Source organism: Diabrotica virgifera, chromosome 1 (genome assembly GCF_917563875.1).
Source record: "Diabrotica virgifera virgifera chromosome 1, PGI_DIABVI_V3a".
Classification (NCBI taxonomy): Eukaryota; Metazoa; Arthropoda; class Insecta; order Coleoptera; family Chrysomelidae; genus Diabrotica; species Diabrotica virgifera.
This window is the reverse complement of record NC_065443.1, coordinates 187,028,489-187,045,713: the sequence shown is the minus strand read 5'-3', so window position 1 is coordinate 187,045,713 and position 17,225 is coordinate 187,028,489. Positions and strand designations below refer to the sequence as shown.

Below are 17,225 nucleotides of genomic sequence, written 5' to 3'. Positions count from 1 at the left end.
TGGGATCACGGAATAACTGGATTCCATGATAAATAAAATTACTAATAAAAATTTTTTTAAATGTGATTTTTTATAGGAGAAAAAGTATTGTTTATAAAGAAAAATATATTTTGTGCCATAATCAATAAAAAACAATTGAAATATGTACTTATATTACGAGTTATATTAATATAATCGTGGGGTATATTGTCCACCTCCGGAAACAACAAATAATAAAATGTAAATTCCGACCTTTCCAGAACGCCGATTATAACGAAACTAAAACCATATTGTAAAGCACATTCCAGTGATAGGTTAGAGTGTTAGAGAGATAAGCCAGGTCAAAAATTAAATTTTTAAATATACACACACCGGCAAAATTAGCCTTAAAAATGGGACATGTTTGATGTCGCGAATTTCCTAAACCTGTTGTCCGATTTGAGTGATTCTTTTAGTATGTTATAGCCTTATTAGTTAAGAATATCGGTGTAATAATATTGTTTCTAGACAGGTAAATGTCATTTTATACCGGGGGTTGCAATCATACTGTGTTTTTTCTGAAAGTTCGGAACACCCTGTGGAATATTCTAGCATATATAAAATATTAAAATTAAAACTCGATTGTAGACTAAGGCTTTCTTAACATTTTCTTTTTTGATTCATTTGCTTATGTTGGAAAAAAAAGTTATGTGCTTTAACAACTAGCCATGCTTTTTATCAATAGATCCTCATAGTATGGGAGGAAAGTATGCTAAATTTGCATTAGCGTTATTAGTCCTGTCGCCAGTAGGGGTACAACGGCCTCCTTAATTCAGATGGACTTACCCAAGTTTTCTTTAAGTATTTTGACCCGTAGAACATGAATTTTTTGGGTAACAGTCGTTCCGGATGTCGATAAGATTGTTATAAACAAAGAACTTGAGGAATCAGATAGCAGCGATTTTTCGCAAAACAAAACATTTTTTTCTATATTTTGAGTCATTCTAAGCAAAAAATATTTTTACAAGTTTTTTCGTAGGATGCATAGTTTTCGACATAAATGCGGTTGAACTTCCAAAAAATCGAAAAATTGCAATTTTTGAACCCGAACAACTTTTGATTGAAAAATAAAATAGCAATTCTGCTTACCGCATTTGAAAGTTCAAGTCAAATTCTATCGGCTTTGATTATTTTCATTGCAAAAAAATATTTTTTTTTATTGTTAAATAAAGCTATAAACACATAGTGATTGAATGATGTTTTCAATGCATTTCTAATTTGAAATCGAACGAGTAGGCGCGCATACAGAATTTCTACGTATATTACGTACATTAAAACGCATGTATTTGGCACGGGAAACACTATGTGTTTATAGCTTTGTTTGACAAATAAAAACTTAATTTTTAGCAATGAAAATAATCTAGGCCGATAGAATTTGACTTGAACTTTCAAATGCAGTAAGCAGAATTGCTATTTTATTTTCTAATCAAAAGTTATTCCGGTTCAACACTTGCACTTATTCAATTTTTTGAAAGTTCAACCGCGTTTATCTCGAAAACTATCTCGAAAAAAATTGTAACACCATTTTTTGCTGAAAATCACCCAAAAATACAAAAAAATGTTTTGTTTTCCGAAAAATCGCTTCTATGTAATTCCTCAAGTTCTTTGTTGATAACAATCTTATCGACAGCCGGATCAACTGTTACCCAAAAAATTCGTGTTCTACGGGTCAAAATACATAAAAAAACTTGGGTAAGTCCATCTGAATTAAGGAGGCCGTTGTACCCCCCCTGGCGACAGGACTATATGGGGACCTATTGGATTGTGAAAAGTGGGTGCTAAAACCAAAAAAAGTTAAGTTAAGTTTTCCATAGAGTGTGGGACTCTTCATTTTTTAATTTAATTGTCCATTTCCACCAATCGTTTTTCCGATTACAGCGCCATCTATCCATAATTGGAAAAAATGTTGCGAATAAAAGTTGCTTATTTTTACGTCAAGGATCCAAATCTTCAATAAAAATTGGGGGCTCCTATTTAAGATTTTAAAGTAACTTAACTTAACCTTTTTCTGATTTCAGCACATACTCTTCACAATCCAATAGGTCCCCATATAGCTCGAGTAACTTCAAATTTAGTAGGGGAAAGGTAGGTAACGTGGAATAATTACCGATTCAAGCTTGTATCCCGGTAGAAGTATTTGTCTTAAAAGTTTGAGTTTATGGAAGAAGCCACTTACGTTATAGCCCTACGTAGTACTGTTAAGAAATTAAACTAATATATCACCACTTCGGAGAAAAACGTCAAAAGTAAAAGTGGTGTAATAGGTCTGGATCCCGCGTATGAAAAAAAAGTTGATTAATAGCAAGCTGAAAATTTGTTAATAGCTTAAGGGTGTCTAGTCGAATAAACTTTGATATATGGGAACACTGAAACAGGGGCAGTTTTAATTGTGCAACAGGTTAAAAATTTGGAACGGTCACAGCACGAAAACGGCACATTTATTTTGTCCGACAGAACAGACTTAAACTCTCCGAACAGAGATTAAACTCTCATGAAAAAATCAGACTGCTATTTATTACCTGTCATAGTTCCTGTCATTTGACATATTCTACATGTTCCACTCATTAAAACGCCCATTTGGTGATAAATAGCAGTCTGATTTTTGCATGAGAGTTTAATCTCTGTTCGAAGAGTTTAAGTATGTTCTGTCGGACAAAATAAATGTGCCGTTTTTGTGCTGTGACCCTTCCAAATTTTTAACCTGTTCCACAATTAAAACTGCCCCTGTTCCAGTGTTCACACATATCAAAGTTTATTCGACTAGACACCCTTAAGCTATTAACAAATTTTCAGCTTGCTATTAATCAACTTTTTTTTCATACGCGGGATCCAGACCTATAATATTCCACTTTACCCGCCATATTGGAGGTAAAGCGGAATACAAAAACTTAAAATGAATTAATATTATTTATTCAACTAAGCATATAAACAGAGCTCAGGAACATTGAAAAACCCTCGTCTTAACTGTTTTGGTTCATTAATAATCATTTTAATGTCCTTAATGTTGTAATCTAATACATCATCTTTATTAGGCCATTTGAAATATTTTTGCGTCCTTTCCATACACTTTACAGACGCTGATTCACCTGATTTTGAAATTACTAAACCGGGAAATGTTTGTCCGTTGTACTCTACAGCTACATATATCCCTTCCTTAATATCTTCTGTTTTTATGGTAGGAATTTGAACTGGTAGGTCCAACTCTGAACCGCTGTCGGTGTCACTATAAATGCTGATGTTTGCATCATCTTCTTCTTCGCTGTCGCTTTGAAATAGTTGCTTCGTAACTTTCTTGGTTGGATTTTTTGGGGTCGGAGCCTTCAAATTCTTTAACTCTTCAATAAAAGGGGTAGAAGTTGCTACTACAGTTTTTCCTGATCGAGCCCTTTTCTTCGTTGGATTTTCGATATTTGAAGCGACCCGTGGGATAGGTAAAATATCCGCAGGACTAACAATAGTCTTATGGAGGAGAATGTCATTTGACACTGGAGTGGACGCTGATGGCAGGTTAGATGTAGCGAGTAGAGGCCCAGGACGATCAGTTGTATCTGCAGCCACGAAAACGTTTGGATCAGGTCTCTCAAACGGCCAAATACCCGTCTTCTTAAATCCTGAGATAGCTGTTGCCATACTAGCTGCCTTCAAGTAAGCTTCTCCGAAGAGAGGACCGACATCATGAATCGTCACAACTTTCCCCGGGTGGGTTCGCAGCCAAACTCGCACTGCCTGTTCATAGAAGGTCGACATGGGATACATAAATGATACGTCCAGTGGCTGAAGTCGATGTGTGCAATGTGGTGGTAGCACCAGGATGTCTACAAAGTTTTTCTTAGCAAGCTCTAAGACTTCAATGTTTTTTATGTGGGTTGAATGGCCATCTAAAATTAGTAAAACCCTGTCCTCGGAGGTAGGCTTCGCAAATTTAATAAAATGGTGAAACCAAGCCGTAAAGATTTCGGTCTGCATCCATCCAGAAGCATGCGTGAAAATTTTGGTATTCAGAGGAACTCCAATGTCGAATGTCAAGTGATGTCTCACCCGTGGAAAAATAAGAGCAGGAGGGATGTATTCCCCTGCAGCGTTGAAGCAAATTTCTGCAGTTGTAAGCGTACCTCTTTCAGCTGATGATAAAACTCCTACTTGCTTTTTCCCCTTTTTTGAAATAATCTTTGAAGGCTTATTTGGCACGGTAGAGATTCCGGTTTCGTCACAATTATAGATGCGGTTAGGTTTGTAGTTGTGTTTTTGGTATAAGTCTTCCAATAAATCAAAGAACTTTCCGACACTAACTGCGTTAAATGCTGACGCTCGCGCTGCTGACGTTTTTTCTGGAAGTCGAAGTGAAAGAACTGGGTGCCGTTTCATGAAACCAAGCAACCATACTTTACCAGCTTCTTTCTTCTCATTATTGAATCTATGTTCAATGTTATTTCGTATGGCAAACTCGTAGGTAAGATATCTTAAGTCAGAAATAGTTAGCCCAAACAGGCGTTCTTCCATTTTAAGAATATAGTCTACCAACATCCTCTCTTGATCTACCGTGAACACGCAACGGAATCGTCCAAGTTGCTTCACTAAACGTTCTTCTGGTGGTCGCTTTAATCTTCTAAAAAGAGTTGTCGATGGAATGTTATATTGTTTTGCAGAAGAATGAATTGATAAACCACCTTGACATGCAGTTAGAGCCTCAGCCATTGCCTTCTCGTCCCAACTCTGCTGCGAAGTCTTTCGTTTGTAAAAATTAGGCATGCTAAAAAAATGTTGTCACTTAATAACATTGTTAAACTTTTAGGAGGTAAAGTGGAACGTCATTCCGCTTTACCCGCATACGTTTCATTCCACTTTACCCGCATCAACATTTTTTCTGTACAAACACGATAGCTACTAACCAAACGTGCTAATAAGTTAAAGAAAGAGTATTTATGTCCACAAATAACCATTTTATAAAATAGATAATAAATACGGTTAGAAAAACTTACCTGTTGCTGATAAGAAATTTCGTCTTAGTCACCAAATATTACAACTTTTTGTTAAAAAACAATGATCTTGTTTAACTCACATGAACATATCAATGAAAGTGCGCCATATTGAAGTAAATATTGCCAAATGTCAAAAGGTATATTGTGGTAGGAGTTACAACAAAAACCGCCAATTTTGAAATTAAATTTTAAGCTTATTCCGCTTTACCCACCCATTCCACTTTACCTACCTTTCCCCTATACTTTCCTCCCCTACTATGAGTATTTATTGATAAAAAACATGGATAGTTGTTAACGCACATAACTTTTTTATTATGTCTAACAAGTAAGTGAGTCAAAAAGAAAAATGTTAAGAAAGCCTAAATCTGCAATCGATTATTAATTTTAATATTTTACATATGCTATAATATTCCAGAGGGTGTTCCAAACTTTAAGAAAAAAACACAGTATGATTGGTACACCCGGTATAAAATGATGTTTACTTGTCTAGCAACAATATTATTACAAAGATATTCTTAAATAATAAGGCTATAAAATACTAAAAGAATCACCCAAATCGGACCAGTGGTTTAGGAAATTCGCGACATCAAACATGTCCCATTTTTAGGTATTCGGCTAATTTTGCCGGCGTGTGTATTTCCAGTAGAATTTTTATATCTGGCGTACAAAATACGCCAGCGCGTGTAGTTAAAGGGTTAAATTTTAAAAAACCCCATTTATACCATCTGAACGGTTAATGCTAGCGTAAGAAACTTACAGAGATTGCCCATAATATACTGGTATTATTTACAAATTTGTATAATGCACCTTCATTTTTCCTCGGAACCACCCAAAAAAAAGAGAATTAAAGAAACTGGTTTTGTTGAAACCCTTCACATACTTTTCCCTTATTAACCACTTAAGCATCTCGAACGAGGCCCTCCCGCGCATTAAATGTGTTCCGATTTGCGCTATCCCGAGTACTTTCATCAATACAGATATTAAGCTTATATTTTTATCTGGAGCGATACCTTCTCGCCCGTTTGTATTTCATAGAGCAACGAAGATACGATACAGTGCTAATACTTCTAGTCGGAACTAGAACTTAGAGCTGAACATATTGAATCGGTTCCAGAATGTTCAATATTGAACTCCTCTTCGCTATCGCTTTCCATTATGCAAAAGAATTGAAAAAAAATCAGATAAAATAAATGAAAATTGTTGAATATAGAAATTGATGTAACATAAAGTAATAATTACTTACTTTACGATCAAAAATAATAAATTAAAAATATTAGCGAGGAGTACGGTCCTGACAGTGATAATATACACCACGTTGTAAACCGCTGCGAAATATATCAGTTTTTAAATGATAAAAGCAAAGTTGAAAATTATTTTGTTAGTTCCTCCACATTGTTATAGTGGAAACACCATGTAAACCTCGCAAACCTGACGTGAGTACCAAAAACCACATCATATTATATTTATATTAATAATAATATAACCTATAAAATATCCAAGAAATATAAATAGGACCAGTTTTGGGCCAAAATCCACACCGGTTTTTGAACCGGCGACAGGGCCGGCCTTGCAACGTCTCCAAAATTAATCAAACATGACTTCGAATAACACCATGAACACTACCCAAACTACATCTCACATCTCATATTCCAGTGTTGCTAACACGTTTAAACAACCAACAAAAGACGAAGCCATAGTTCTTTCTAGCATTGAAGGAACCAAAGTTCAAGAGTACATCATAGCCGTCGGTTCAGTAGTTGGTCCACGTAACGTATCTTTCGCTTCCAGAATAGCCAATAATAGAATATGTATATATCTCTCTTCTAAAAATATGGTTGATTCATTGCTGCATTCCCATAAATACGTCAATATAAAAGAAACTCAAGTAGAAATAAGAAGACTTATCACTCCAGCTCAAAGACTGATAATATCAAACGCTGGTCCTTCTGTTCCAACCACGTTAATTGAACAAGAACTACGTAAAATGGGTATAAACGCCGTCTCTAAAATGACTGTTCTTAGGGTAGGAATGCCTGAAAGTGAATACAGCCATGTCTTAAGTTTTAGAAGGAAAACATTTATCACACCTTTAGAAAATATGTCCATTCCCGATTCTTTCATGATATCTCATGATAATACCACTTACAGACTATACCTTTCTATAGAAGGATTCAACTGTTCAAAATGCAAGACTATTGGTCACCAGGAAACAGAATGTCCCGACAATACTAATACAATCACTTCTAATGCAACCACTTCTAATACAACCAATCTTGACTCAACCAGTTCTAATCCACCCACTTCTAATACAACAAATCCTGACCCAACCAATTCTAATCCAACCACTTCTAAAGCTCTTCCAGAAACCTCCCAAAACACACAATATATAACAAATCTACCTTATAACCAAACAGAACAAAAACCTTCTGACAAAGCCTTAATATCCACCTCTAACGATCACCCAGCATCTTCCCAAAACATATTAGATCAGATCCCAGACGTACAGGTCTCTAATAACCAATTAGAATATACCATAGAAACTGACGACATGTCAAGACCTACAAATAATACAAATGAAACAAACACTTTAAAAATCCCAACATCATCAACTTCCAACAAGATCAGCAATCTTACTCCATTAGAAATAACACAACCTAAAATTATTCCAAACGTCACAAAACATCTAAAAAGGCTCATCTCATCGTCTCCAGAAATCAACGAAAATACCACACAGACCGATTCTCATATCTTCACTTTTCCAGTAACAAGGAAATCAAAGAAAAAAACAAAAACGTCTAAAAGAAATTCTCGAGATGAACTTTTACTTTCCCTAGAGACAATTAAAGACAAAATCGCAAACAGATCACCACCATTTGTCCTTAACTTCGACGAAATATGTGACTTTCTCGAAAACACATTAAACGCAAAACATCCCGAAATAACCTCAAAAAACTATTCGAACGAAACAGCCGAATTAATTCAGATCCTTAATTTTGTTCACGCTTATACCCACAATTCAAAATTAAAAAATAATATAACTTGATTAAGAAAGAAACTAAGCCCCAATAATTTCTCTTCCACAGAAGAGACCGATGAAACACATTCTCAGTCAGAACTCGAAAATGTCTAACCCCTATATATTACAGTGGAATATCAATGGGTTCTACACCCATTTAGAACAATTAAAACTTCTAATTAATGAAACATGCCCTAAGATCTTATGTCTTCAAGAAACTCATTTTAATCAATCCAATATTAATCTTCAAAACTACCAATGTTTTCCAAAAAACAGAATAGCACAACAGGCAAGTGGCGGAGTAGCCATCTTTGTAAGAACAGACCTAGAAGCTAAGCCAATCACATTAAGAGTGTCCTCAATTTCAAAAGAAAGAAGATCCCAAAGAATCACAGACGATGACCTCAAGACAATCCTCACCAAAAAAGTTTCATCAGTGTTAACATATTTAAAAGACATCAAATTGTATAACTATATTTAATGTAATACTTTGTATTGTTATATCCACTAATAACCCTGCGCGGTTGATGTGGTTTTGTGTTTTAAATAAAAAAAAAAAAAAATATTAGCAAAATAATAAATACACTTAAAATATGCAACTGAAAAACATTGCACAAAACCGTCAATGTAAAGAAAAAGTACGTCTGATCGTGTTTGGTTATGTTTGTTTTGTCATATCGTCGGCTTATTGCCAAAACCAACCAACTCCATTTTTAAAAGTTTTAAAAAATCTACCTTTTTGCACGATTGATCATTTTTGACTGTTTACCGTGACAGATTTTACGTCAGTAGGTGACATTTACTAGCAACTCGACCGTAAGTAATCCAACTCGACAGTAAGTACTCCAACTCGACGGTAAGTAATTTACTTACCGTCGAGTTAAAAAATCTCTTAATTTTAATTTATTTTTTGAAAGAATAAAGAAAACTATCGAATTATTTATTATTATTGAAACTTATGGTACAATTTGTTAAATTATTTAATTAAATCCCACTTGTTTGGGCTGTGGTTTCACTTCTAACAGAAACTCCTGCAGAATCGTATACATTAGTAGTATTACTAGTATTGCACAATATTTTTTCGGCAAAATCTATTTTATTTTGAAAAGAATTTTCTACATAGCTTTCTGCCACTGTCGATGAACGCCAACCTCCATGACGCTTTAATCCGAGGACATCAACACCTTTATTAGCCAAAAGCGTTGCTGATGTCCTCCTGAACGAATGGCCAGTATAGTTCTCGGGATTAGGCAAATTTAAGAATTTGGCAATTTGAGAAGGCCAGCTCCCGATTGTCCCTTTTCCTATTACTTGAGCACAACATTTTCCTTTGGCGTATCTTAAGAACAAATGATTTGATTTTACTTGTAATGGACGAAGTTTTATATACTTTTGCAAAATTTCTAAATATGGAATTTTATCGTCTGGTTTATTAACGACTGTAAAAGTACGCTGGATGTTCGTTTTTGTATTGGGTACTTTTACAATCATTAAACCATCGGTTTGTTGGATGTCATTCATAGTAATATTATATAATTCTTCTCTTCTACAGGCACCAGATATTCCCAATATCATTGCGACCTACAAATTATGAAAAAATCTTCATTAGAGTATTTCTTTTACCTAAACTAGCTTATATTACCTTGTGAACTAGAAATTCTTCATCCGGTGCTTCCATCAGAAATTTTTCAAATTGCTCCCGTGTAAAAATGCTCGCTTTCTTAGGCCTACAGCCAACATTTTTTCTCTTCAAATACGCGATCAAAGTTGAAAACTTGGAAATATCAATGCCATCATAAAGAAAAACGGTGGATTTAATCATTTAATATTCTGCCCAGAGGCTTCCAGGAGCTTTCAACTGCTTATGTCTTTGAACGAAATATGCCAATAGAGTCTTTTCTTCGATTCTTAAATTCTTGCCTTCTCACCATTTTTTGAAACTTTGGTAGGTATTTTGATAACGGATTTTGGATTTTTCGGGAATAATTGCGGAACACTTTTCTTCCCAAGCCCGTTCAATTTCTTCAAATTCACTTTCGCTCATATTTTAATTTATAATAATCAAAATTGTACTTAAAATTATTGACAACTAAATAAAAACTCAATTCTCCATTGTTGTTATGCACCCTAGTTACTACCTAACAACCAAAGTATCTATCTTGATAAAATGAATGAAACTAGTCAATATGACGAAAATGTTTAATATTATAATTTATAATGGTATCAATCGTGCAAAAAACGTTATAAACATGTCGAACGTTAAGGGTAACCGATCTCAGACAATAATTGGAATCGTCGCCCCGCTCCTCCTCCAAACAATTGTCTTCGATCGGTATAAAACCCTTACCGTTCTCCATACTTAATATACTATTTAAACTTTAATTTGAAATGAAAAATCGTCTGAATTTAAATAATGATTTAATAATTGAAAATATGACAAAAATATTTTTCAGTTATTAAATAATTTTTTTAAATTCAGTCGATTTTCAATTTCAAATTAAAGTTTAAAAGGAAGATTTCCCAAAACTATTAAAATGGAGTTGGTTGGTTTTGGCAGTAAGCCGACGATATACGCATGTGGGCGCATGCCACTGACGCACTCTCTAAATTCGATCGAGCATAATAAAAATACATTTAAAACTGCGATTTGGTGAATGCGGCCATAAGAAATACCACGGGCGCCTCCATCAAAATCTAAGGTCCATTCTGTTTGTTTTTGACGCTTTGTGTGGTGTAGGCTCGTCGGAACGTGACGTAAGAGGGGTCGTTGGAAAGGAAAGGGGATGGTGAATACAAAGACATAGAAAAATTAAAGATGGCTACATGGTCAAAACGGCATTACATCATATCTTCGCTGTCATTGGTCCGATTGTTAAGTTTAAGACGTTACTTGAAAGGGGAGGGGATATCGAGACTAACAGAAAAAAGTTTAAGCACAATGGTATTGTCAAAAGAGCACTATATCATATCTTCGTTGTTATTGATATGATTTTGACGCACGAGACGTTAAATGAAAGGGGAGTGGATATCCAATACGTAGAGATAGAAAAAATTCTCATTACTTATGTATTTTTTTGAAACAAAACACAATACAGAAGTAAATACCACTATTTGCTCTACAAATAAGGTCCATTGCATTTTTTTTCATATAAGAAACCATTACGGCACAGTGACGCCGTAAACTTCAGAAATGCTTTGGCGGGCTCCAGTTTTAGTGTTTGTTTCGTCACCTATTCATTTTATTGATAACGCACTGATGGCAAATAAAAGAACACACTGTCTGCTACACATTATGACCTATACATATTTTACTTTCTTTGCACCCTAAAGTCACATTAGTGGCCCAAATTAAATTTTTGCATATTTTCTTTATTCATTTTTGTTTTTTTGGGGTGGTTTCGGGGAAAATATGGGGGCGCATTATAAAAATTTGTAAATAATACTTGTACATGGGTTATCGCTGAAAGTTTTTTTATACTAGCATAACCGGTTCAGATGGTATAAAAAGGGGTTTTTTAAAATTTAACACCCTGTAATTAAAAAAATGGACATTTGCCCTTAAATCAGTCACTTATTTATGATTAATTTCGGCTGAGTTGCTTCTTGATTCCCATTACAGTAAGGAAAAAATATATTTAAAAAAAATCTTTTTTAAAAATTCTCTATTTTTGTGCGACTCCCCCGCTAAACGGTGCGTGATAGACATATGCTGTCGCGGAATAAATTGTACGAAGTATAGTCCTCTTCATATTCCTATTAAGCAATTTTTTGCAAAAACGTGAAGGCAGGGCTACGTTTCACAAAAACCACAAACTACGTAAGGGGATGAAAATAGGTGTTCCGTGGCCAAATCTTAAAAAAAAAAAAAGTTAGTCTAATTAAAAGCACCTCTTGATAGACCAGAAAAAAAATAAAACCGAACTTGTGTGAAGTTTGCGAAGTTCAACCTCTGTTTGCTACACTATACAGGGTGTCCAGAAACTCTACCAACAAACGAAGACAGGCGATCCTTCAGGTGATTTCAAGACAATTTAACCCAATTCACCTAGTCCGAAAATGCTTCCTAAGGGAGCTAGAGCTCTTTGAAGATGGCGTCTTGTAATTAGTTTTTCTTAAATACCTCCAGAACGCTTCCAGTTAGAAAAACGAAAACTGGTTCACTTATTTATCTTTCAGAGATAAATTGATACCAGCTATTTTGAATTTCTAGTACCAGACATAGGAGCCCGTTTTGGGTGGGGCAACGGTTATTTTATCGCATAATTTTTCTGTCTTTAACTTTTAAGCATTTTTCATATTGGATTATTAAATTGTGAGGTATTCTAGTACTAAAAGGTACTCTTACTTCAAGTTGGTAGGACACACCGTTTTTTAGAAAAATCGATTTAAAAATTTTTCGTTTCCTGAATTTGAAAAAAATTTTAAAAATTTTTCAAAAAAAGCGATGTATTTTACCAACTTAAGGCAGGAGTGACTTTTAGTACTAGAATACTTAATAATTTAATAATCTAGTTTCAAAAATTCTTAAAAATTAAAGACAAACAAGTTATGCGATAAAATAACCGTTGACCTACCCAAACGGACGCATATGACCGGTACAAATAATTCGCAATTAATGAGATCAATTCATCTCTGGAATATAAATAAACGTGCCAGTTTTAATTTTTCTAAATAGTTTTTTATTGAATTTTTTTTTGATATTCAAAAAACGAAAAATTTGCAAATCGATTTTTCTAGAAAACGGTGTATCCTATCGACTTAAAGTAAGAGTACCTTTTAGTACTATAGTACCGTATATTTTAATAATCCAGAATAAAAAATGCTTAAAAATTAAACACAAAAAAGTTATACGATAATATAACTGTTGTCCTACCCAAAACGGACGCCTATAACCGGTACTAGAAATTTGCAATGGATGGAATCGATTTATCTCTGAAAGATAAACATGTGTACCAATTTTCGTTTTTTCTAAATAAAAGCGTTCTGGAGATATTTAAGAAAAACTAATTACCAGACGCCATCTTCAAATAGTTCTAGCTCCTTTAGGAAGCATTTTCGGACTAGATGAATTGGGTTAAATTATCTTAAAATGATCGGAGGGATCTTCTGTCTTCGTTTGTCGGTAGAGTTTCTGGACACCCTGTATAAAATGAAACGGTTTCGTTCTTCACAATTTATTTGTTTCATGTTTCACGTTTCATGTTTTATGTTTCACGTTTCTTTGATATGCGGCCTCCCTAAAAAGCAATAAAAGGGCTGCGCCGACAGCAACGACCACGTTATTACTTTTCATTGTCGACTATACAAATTTTATTTTTGTTTCTTCGATTAGTATATCACATGAAACGGTTTCTTTTTTCATAATTTATTTTTTTTTTTTTTTTAATATCATAATGGAGTTTATTCGTAGTAAATAAATTATACATATAATAAACTCAGTTCCTCACTGAAGTTGTACGTACAACTTGTGCGTGAGGGTTCAGTTTTGATTGTCTTAAACAACACTAATTAATTTTAAAATTTACAAACAGGAATCAAATAAAGTTTTTTTCGTTCATCTGTCTCGAAATTTGGGCTCCTCTTCTCATTAGTTCAGTTACTATTACATGTTGTTTTTCGGACCTACTAAAATTTCTCATAAAATTCAATAAATGATTGCAAAACCTTTCCTATGGGACTCCTCTGTTGGGACTTCGTTTTCTATGATAATTATCATTATTTTTAATGTGTTTTATCTATTTTTACAATAATTTTTACAAATTTAACACTTATCAGTGACATTTCAAAAAATTCATTTTTGACAGATTTTTGTTTTTCATTTGTTTCATGTTTCACGTTTCATGTTTCACATTTCATGTCTTTTTGGTGTGCCATATATTTTTATACATTTTACTGCCTTGAAAAACGTTTGATATATAAATTTAGGCGCAAAATCAATATTCCCATCCATAAATAAAATTAAAAATGATTCACCACAAATACTTTGAAAATACAGAATACAGCATCGCATTACAAAAGAAAGCAGCTATATATCAACAAATTTTTATAACATCATAATCTTAGATTTTAATTTAGAAAAGAAATTTTTTCAGATATTTCCGTCAAGTTCATCAAACTGTAAACAATTTTTACCAGCTTAAATGTATCTCCATTGGAATTTCACAATGTTCACCCGACAATCCGGAGGAATTTATAGATTATCTCGTCCACTATCGACTGAAATCCATTTTCTATACTCTTATCCGCAGAGAAAATTATTAATTTTTCTCAGAGAGAAAGCATTTTCCGAGAACTAAAATCTCTTATTATTCCTGACAGACAGACATTTTAGTCCAGGGCCCATCTGTTTTGAGATGGACGTTGAGAGGTGACTCAAATTTTTTTGCAGAAATTGCTTGAAAATAACTCAAATAATAATATTTGAGTTATCCTCCCTCTCAAAAAGGTCCGGAACATTGTTTAAATAATTAAAATGTCAAAAAATGAAGGAAAAATTCGATTTTTTTCTTCGTTTTTTGATTATAACTTTAAAAGTATTCATTTCCCAGAAAAGATCTACTGAGATAAAAGTTGCGTAATTAAATTTTCTACAACATAGAATTAGTTAAAATTTGAAAAAATAGTCACCCTTGTTGCAAAATAGCAATAATTGCGGAAAAAACCATACAAAAACAAGTATTCGCATTTTACGTTTTTCAACCATTTATGCTACACTTGTGACCTTCATATTTCACCCAGAAAAACTTTATGATACAGTAAAACAATACTGTAAATTTCATTAAGATCGGTTCAATAGATTTTGCAAAATAAATTTTGCAATCCAGCTTTCGCAAAAACAATTCATTTTTTCAAAATGTTACAGGACTCAAAATAAAGCAGATAGCAAGTTGAAATTTTTTTTGCGTATAGAAGTGTACTGTACCTTTCATTTGCAAAATTAAAATCGATTAACTACCACGGCGTCAGGAATGTTTTTAAATAGACATTAATTATTGGTGCTACGCGCAGGACAGCGGTGTTCGATTCACATGAAGTTGATTTCCACCAAAATTTCTTCCAATTCTTCATCTAAGAAATTATTTTCTTACTCTATATTTTGTTGTATTTTAATATTTTAATTCCACAAAAATCAAACTAATTAAAAAAAAATCAATGGGAAAATCCCAATAGTTGGCTGTATACCATATTAAAAAAAAAACCAATACAGAAGTAAAAACTTCGAGATGTATTCTGGTATAAAATCGTTTATTTAAAACTATAAAATGTCATCGATTGCAGAACGTTTTCGTTCTAAACAGAACATCTTCAGTGCATCCTGCGGAGTATTTTGAAACTAGCACACTGTAAATAGTGTTAACATCATCATATATGGTTTACATAATGTAATATGTTAAAATGTTATGACTACAAGTCGATGTTAATGGATAAAGTGGAACACATGCTAAAAGGGTGCCATGGTTCCCTGCTCGAAGATGCTAGGTACTTGCCAATTCAACTCTGAGTTGGTCTGTGCCCATTGAATTGGCAAGTACCTAGCATCTTCGAGCAGGGAACCATGGCACCCTTTTAGCATGTGTTCCACTTTATCCATTAACATCGACTTGTAGTCATAACATTTTAACATATTACATTATGTAAACCATATATGATGATGTTAACACTATGTACAGTGTGCTAGTTTCAAAATACTCGGCAGGATGCACTGAAGATGTTCTGTTTAGAACGAAAACGTTCTGCAATCGATGACATTTTATAGTTTTAAATAAACGATTTTATACCAGAATACATCTCGAAGTTTTTACTTCTGTATTGGTTTTTTCAAACTAATTTTATTATTGTTTGTGAAATATTGTTTAAACAATTGTATATGTTTAAAAATAATAAACTTTTATTCTCAAGTTAAAATATATGAACAAAGGAAGTTTTTGCTAAAAAAAGTGTTATTTCAAAGGATAGAGTATGTGTTTTTATTTTGCAATAAACAAATTTATTTACTTATATCGAAATGTAATAAAAATTAAAATGTATCAATAATTATCAAAGGTCATTGGAATGCCCAATCAGAGCAAACTATCCGGTGTCCTGCGCGCAACACCAATAATTATTGTTTATTTAAAAAGGTTCCTGACGCCGTGGTGGTTAATCGATTTTAGTTTTGCAAATTGCAAATGAAAGGTACAGTACACTTCTAGAAGCAAAAAAAAATTTAACTTGCTATCTGCTTTATTTTCAGTCCTGTAACAGTTTGAAAAAATGAATTTTTTTTGCGAAAGCTGGATTGCAAAATTTATTTTGCAAAATCTATTAACCGATCGTAATGAAATTTATAGTATTGTTTAATTGTATCATATAGTTCTTCTGGGTGAAATTTGAAGGTCCTAAGTTGAGCATAAATGGTTGAAAAACGTAAAATGCCAATACTTGTTTTTGTATAGTTTTTTCCCAATTATTGCTATTTTGCAACAAGGGTGACTATTTTTTAAATTTTCAACCAACTATGTATTGTAGGAAATTTAATTACACAACTTTTATGTCAATACAACTTTTCTCGGAAATGAATACTCTTAAAGTTATAATCAAAAAACGAAGAAAAAAATCGAATTTTTCCTTAATTTTTTGACATTTTGATTATTTAAACAATGTTCCGGACCTTTTTGAGAGGGAGGATAACTCAAATATTATTATTTGAGTTATTTTTAAGCAATTTCTGCAAAAAAATTTGAGTCACCTCTCAAAGTCCAAATGTACTAATATTTTTACCGATGCGCCCTGGTCTATTTACCTTTAAACGGATTTTCGTTGAACATTGGGAGCACGACGAGTAATAGTCTTTTTCTCTGAGTCACTCCCTTTGACAGATTCAAATATTGCATTTAACGAACGTGAAGCTGTTTCAAAACAGAAATCGAAGTTCGGCAAAAAAAATAATACCGTGAATAACTGTAGAATAGAATAGAATAGAATAGAATAGAATAGAATAGAATAGAATAGAATAGAATAGAATAGAATAGAATAGAATAGAATAGAATAGAATAGAATAGAATAGAATAGAATAGAATAGAATAGAATAGAATAGAATAGAATAGAATAGAATAGAATAGAATAGAATAGAATAGAATAGAATAGAATAGAATAGAATAGAATAGAATAGAATAGAATAGAATAGAATAGAATAGAATAGAATAGAATAGAATAGAATAGAATAGAATAGA

At 33.2% G+C, this 17,225-nt stretch overlaps 2 protein-coding genes across 11 annotated transcripts in view; one reads left to right on the top strand and one right to left on the bottom strand.

Annotated features, from left to right (window-relative positions):
• LOC114330194 (adenylate cyclase type 5) overlaps positions 1 to 17,225 on the top strand; it is a 1,795,244-nt gene that overhangs the window by 1,485,519 nt on the left and 292,500 nt on the right. The window lies entirely within an intron of this gene.
• On the bottom strand, positions 2,863 to 5,229 carry LOC126878985 (uncharacterized). Its single transcript, XM_050641857.1, has 2 exons — positions 4,998 to 5,229; positions 2,863 to 4,768 (listed from the first exon to the last, which is right to left on the bottom strand). Exon 2 carries the CDS (start codon positions 4,765 to 4,767, stop codon positions 2,935 to 2,937), a length of 1,833 nt encoding a protein of 610 aa, XP_050497814.1. The 5' UTR covers position 4,768; positions 4,998 to 5,229; the 3' UTR covers positions 2,863 to 2,934.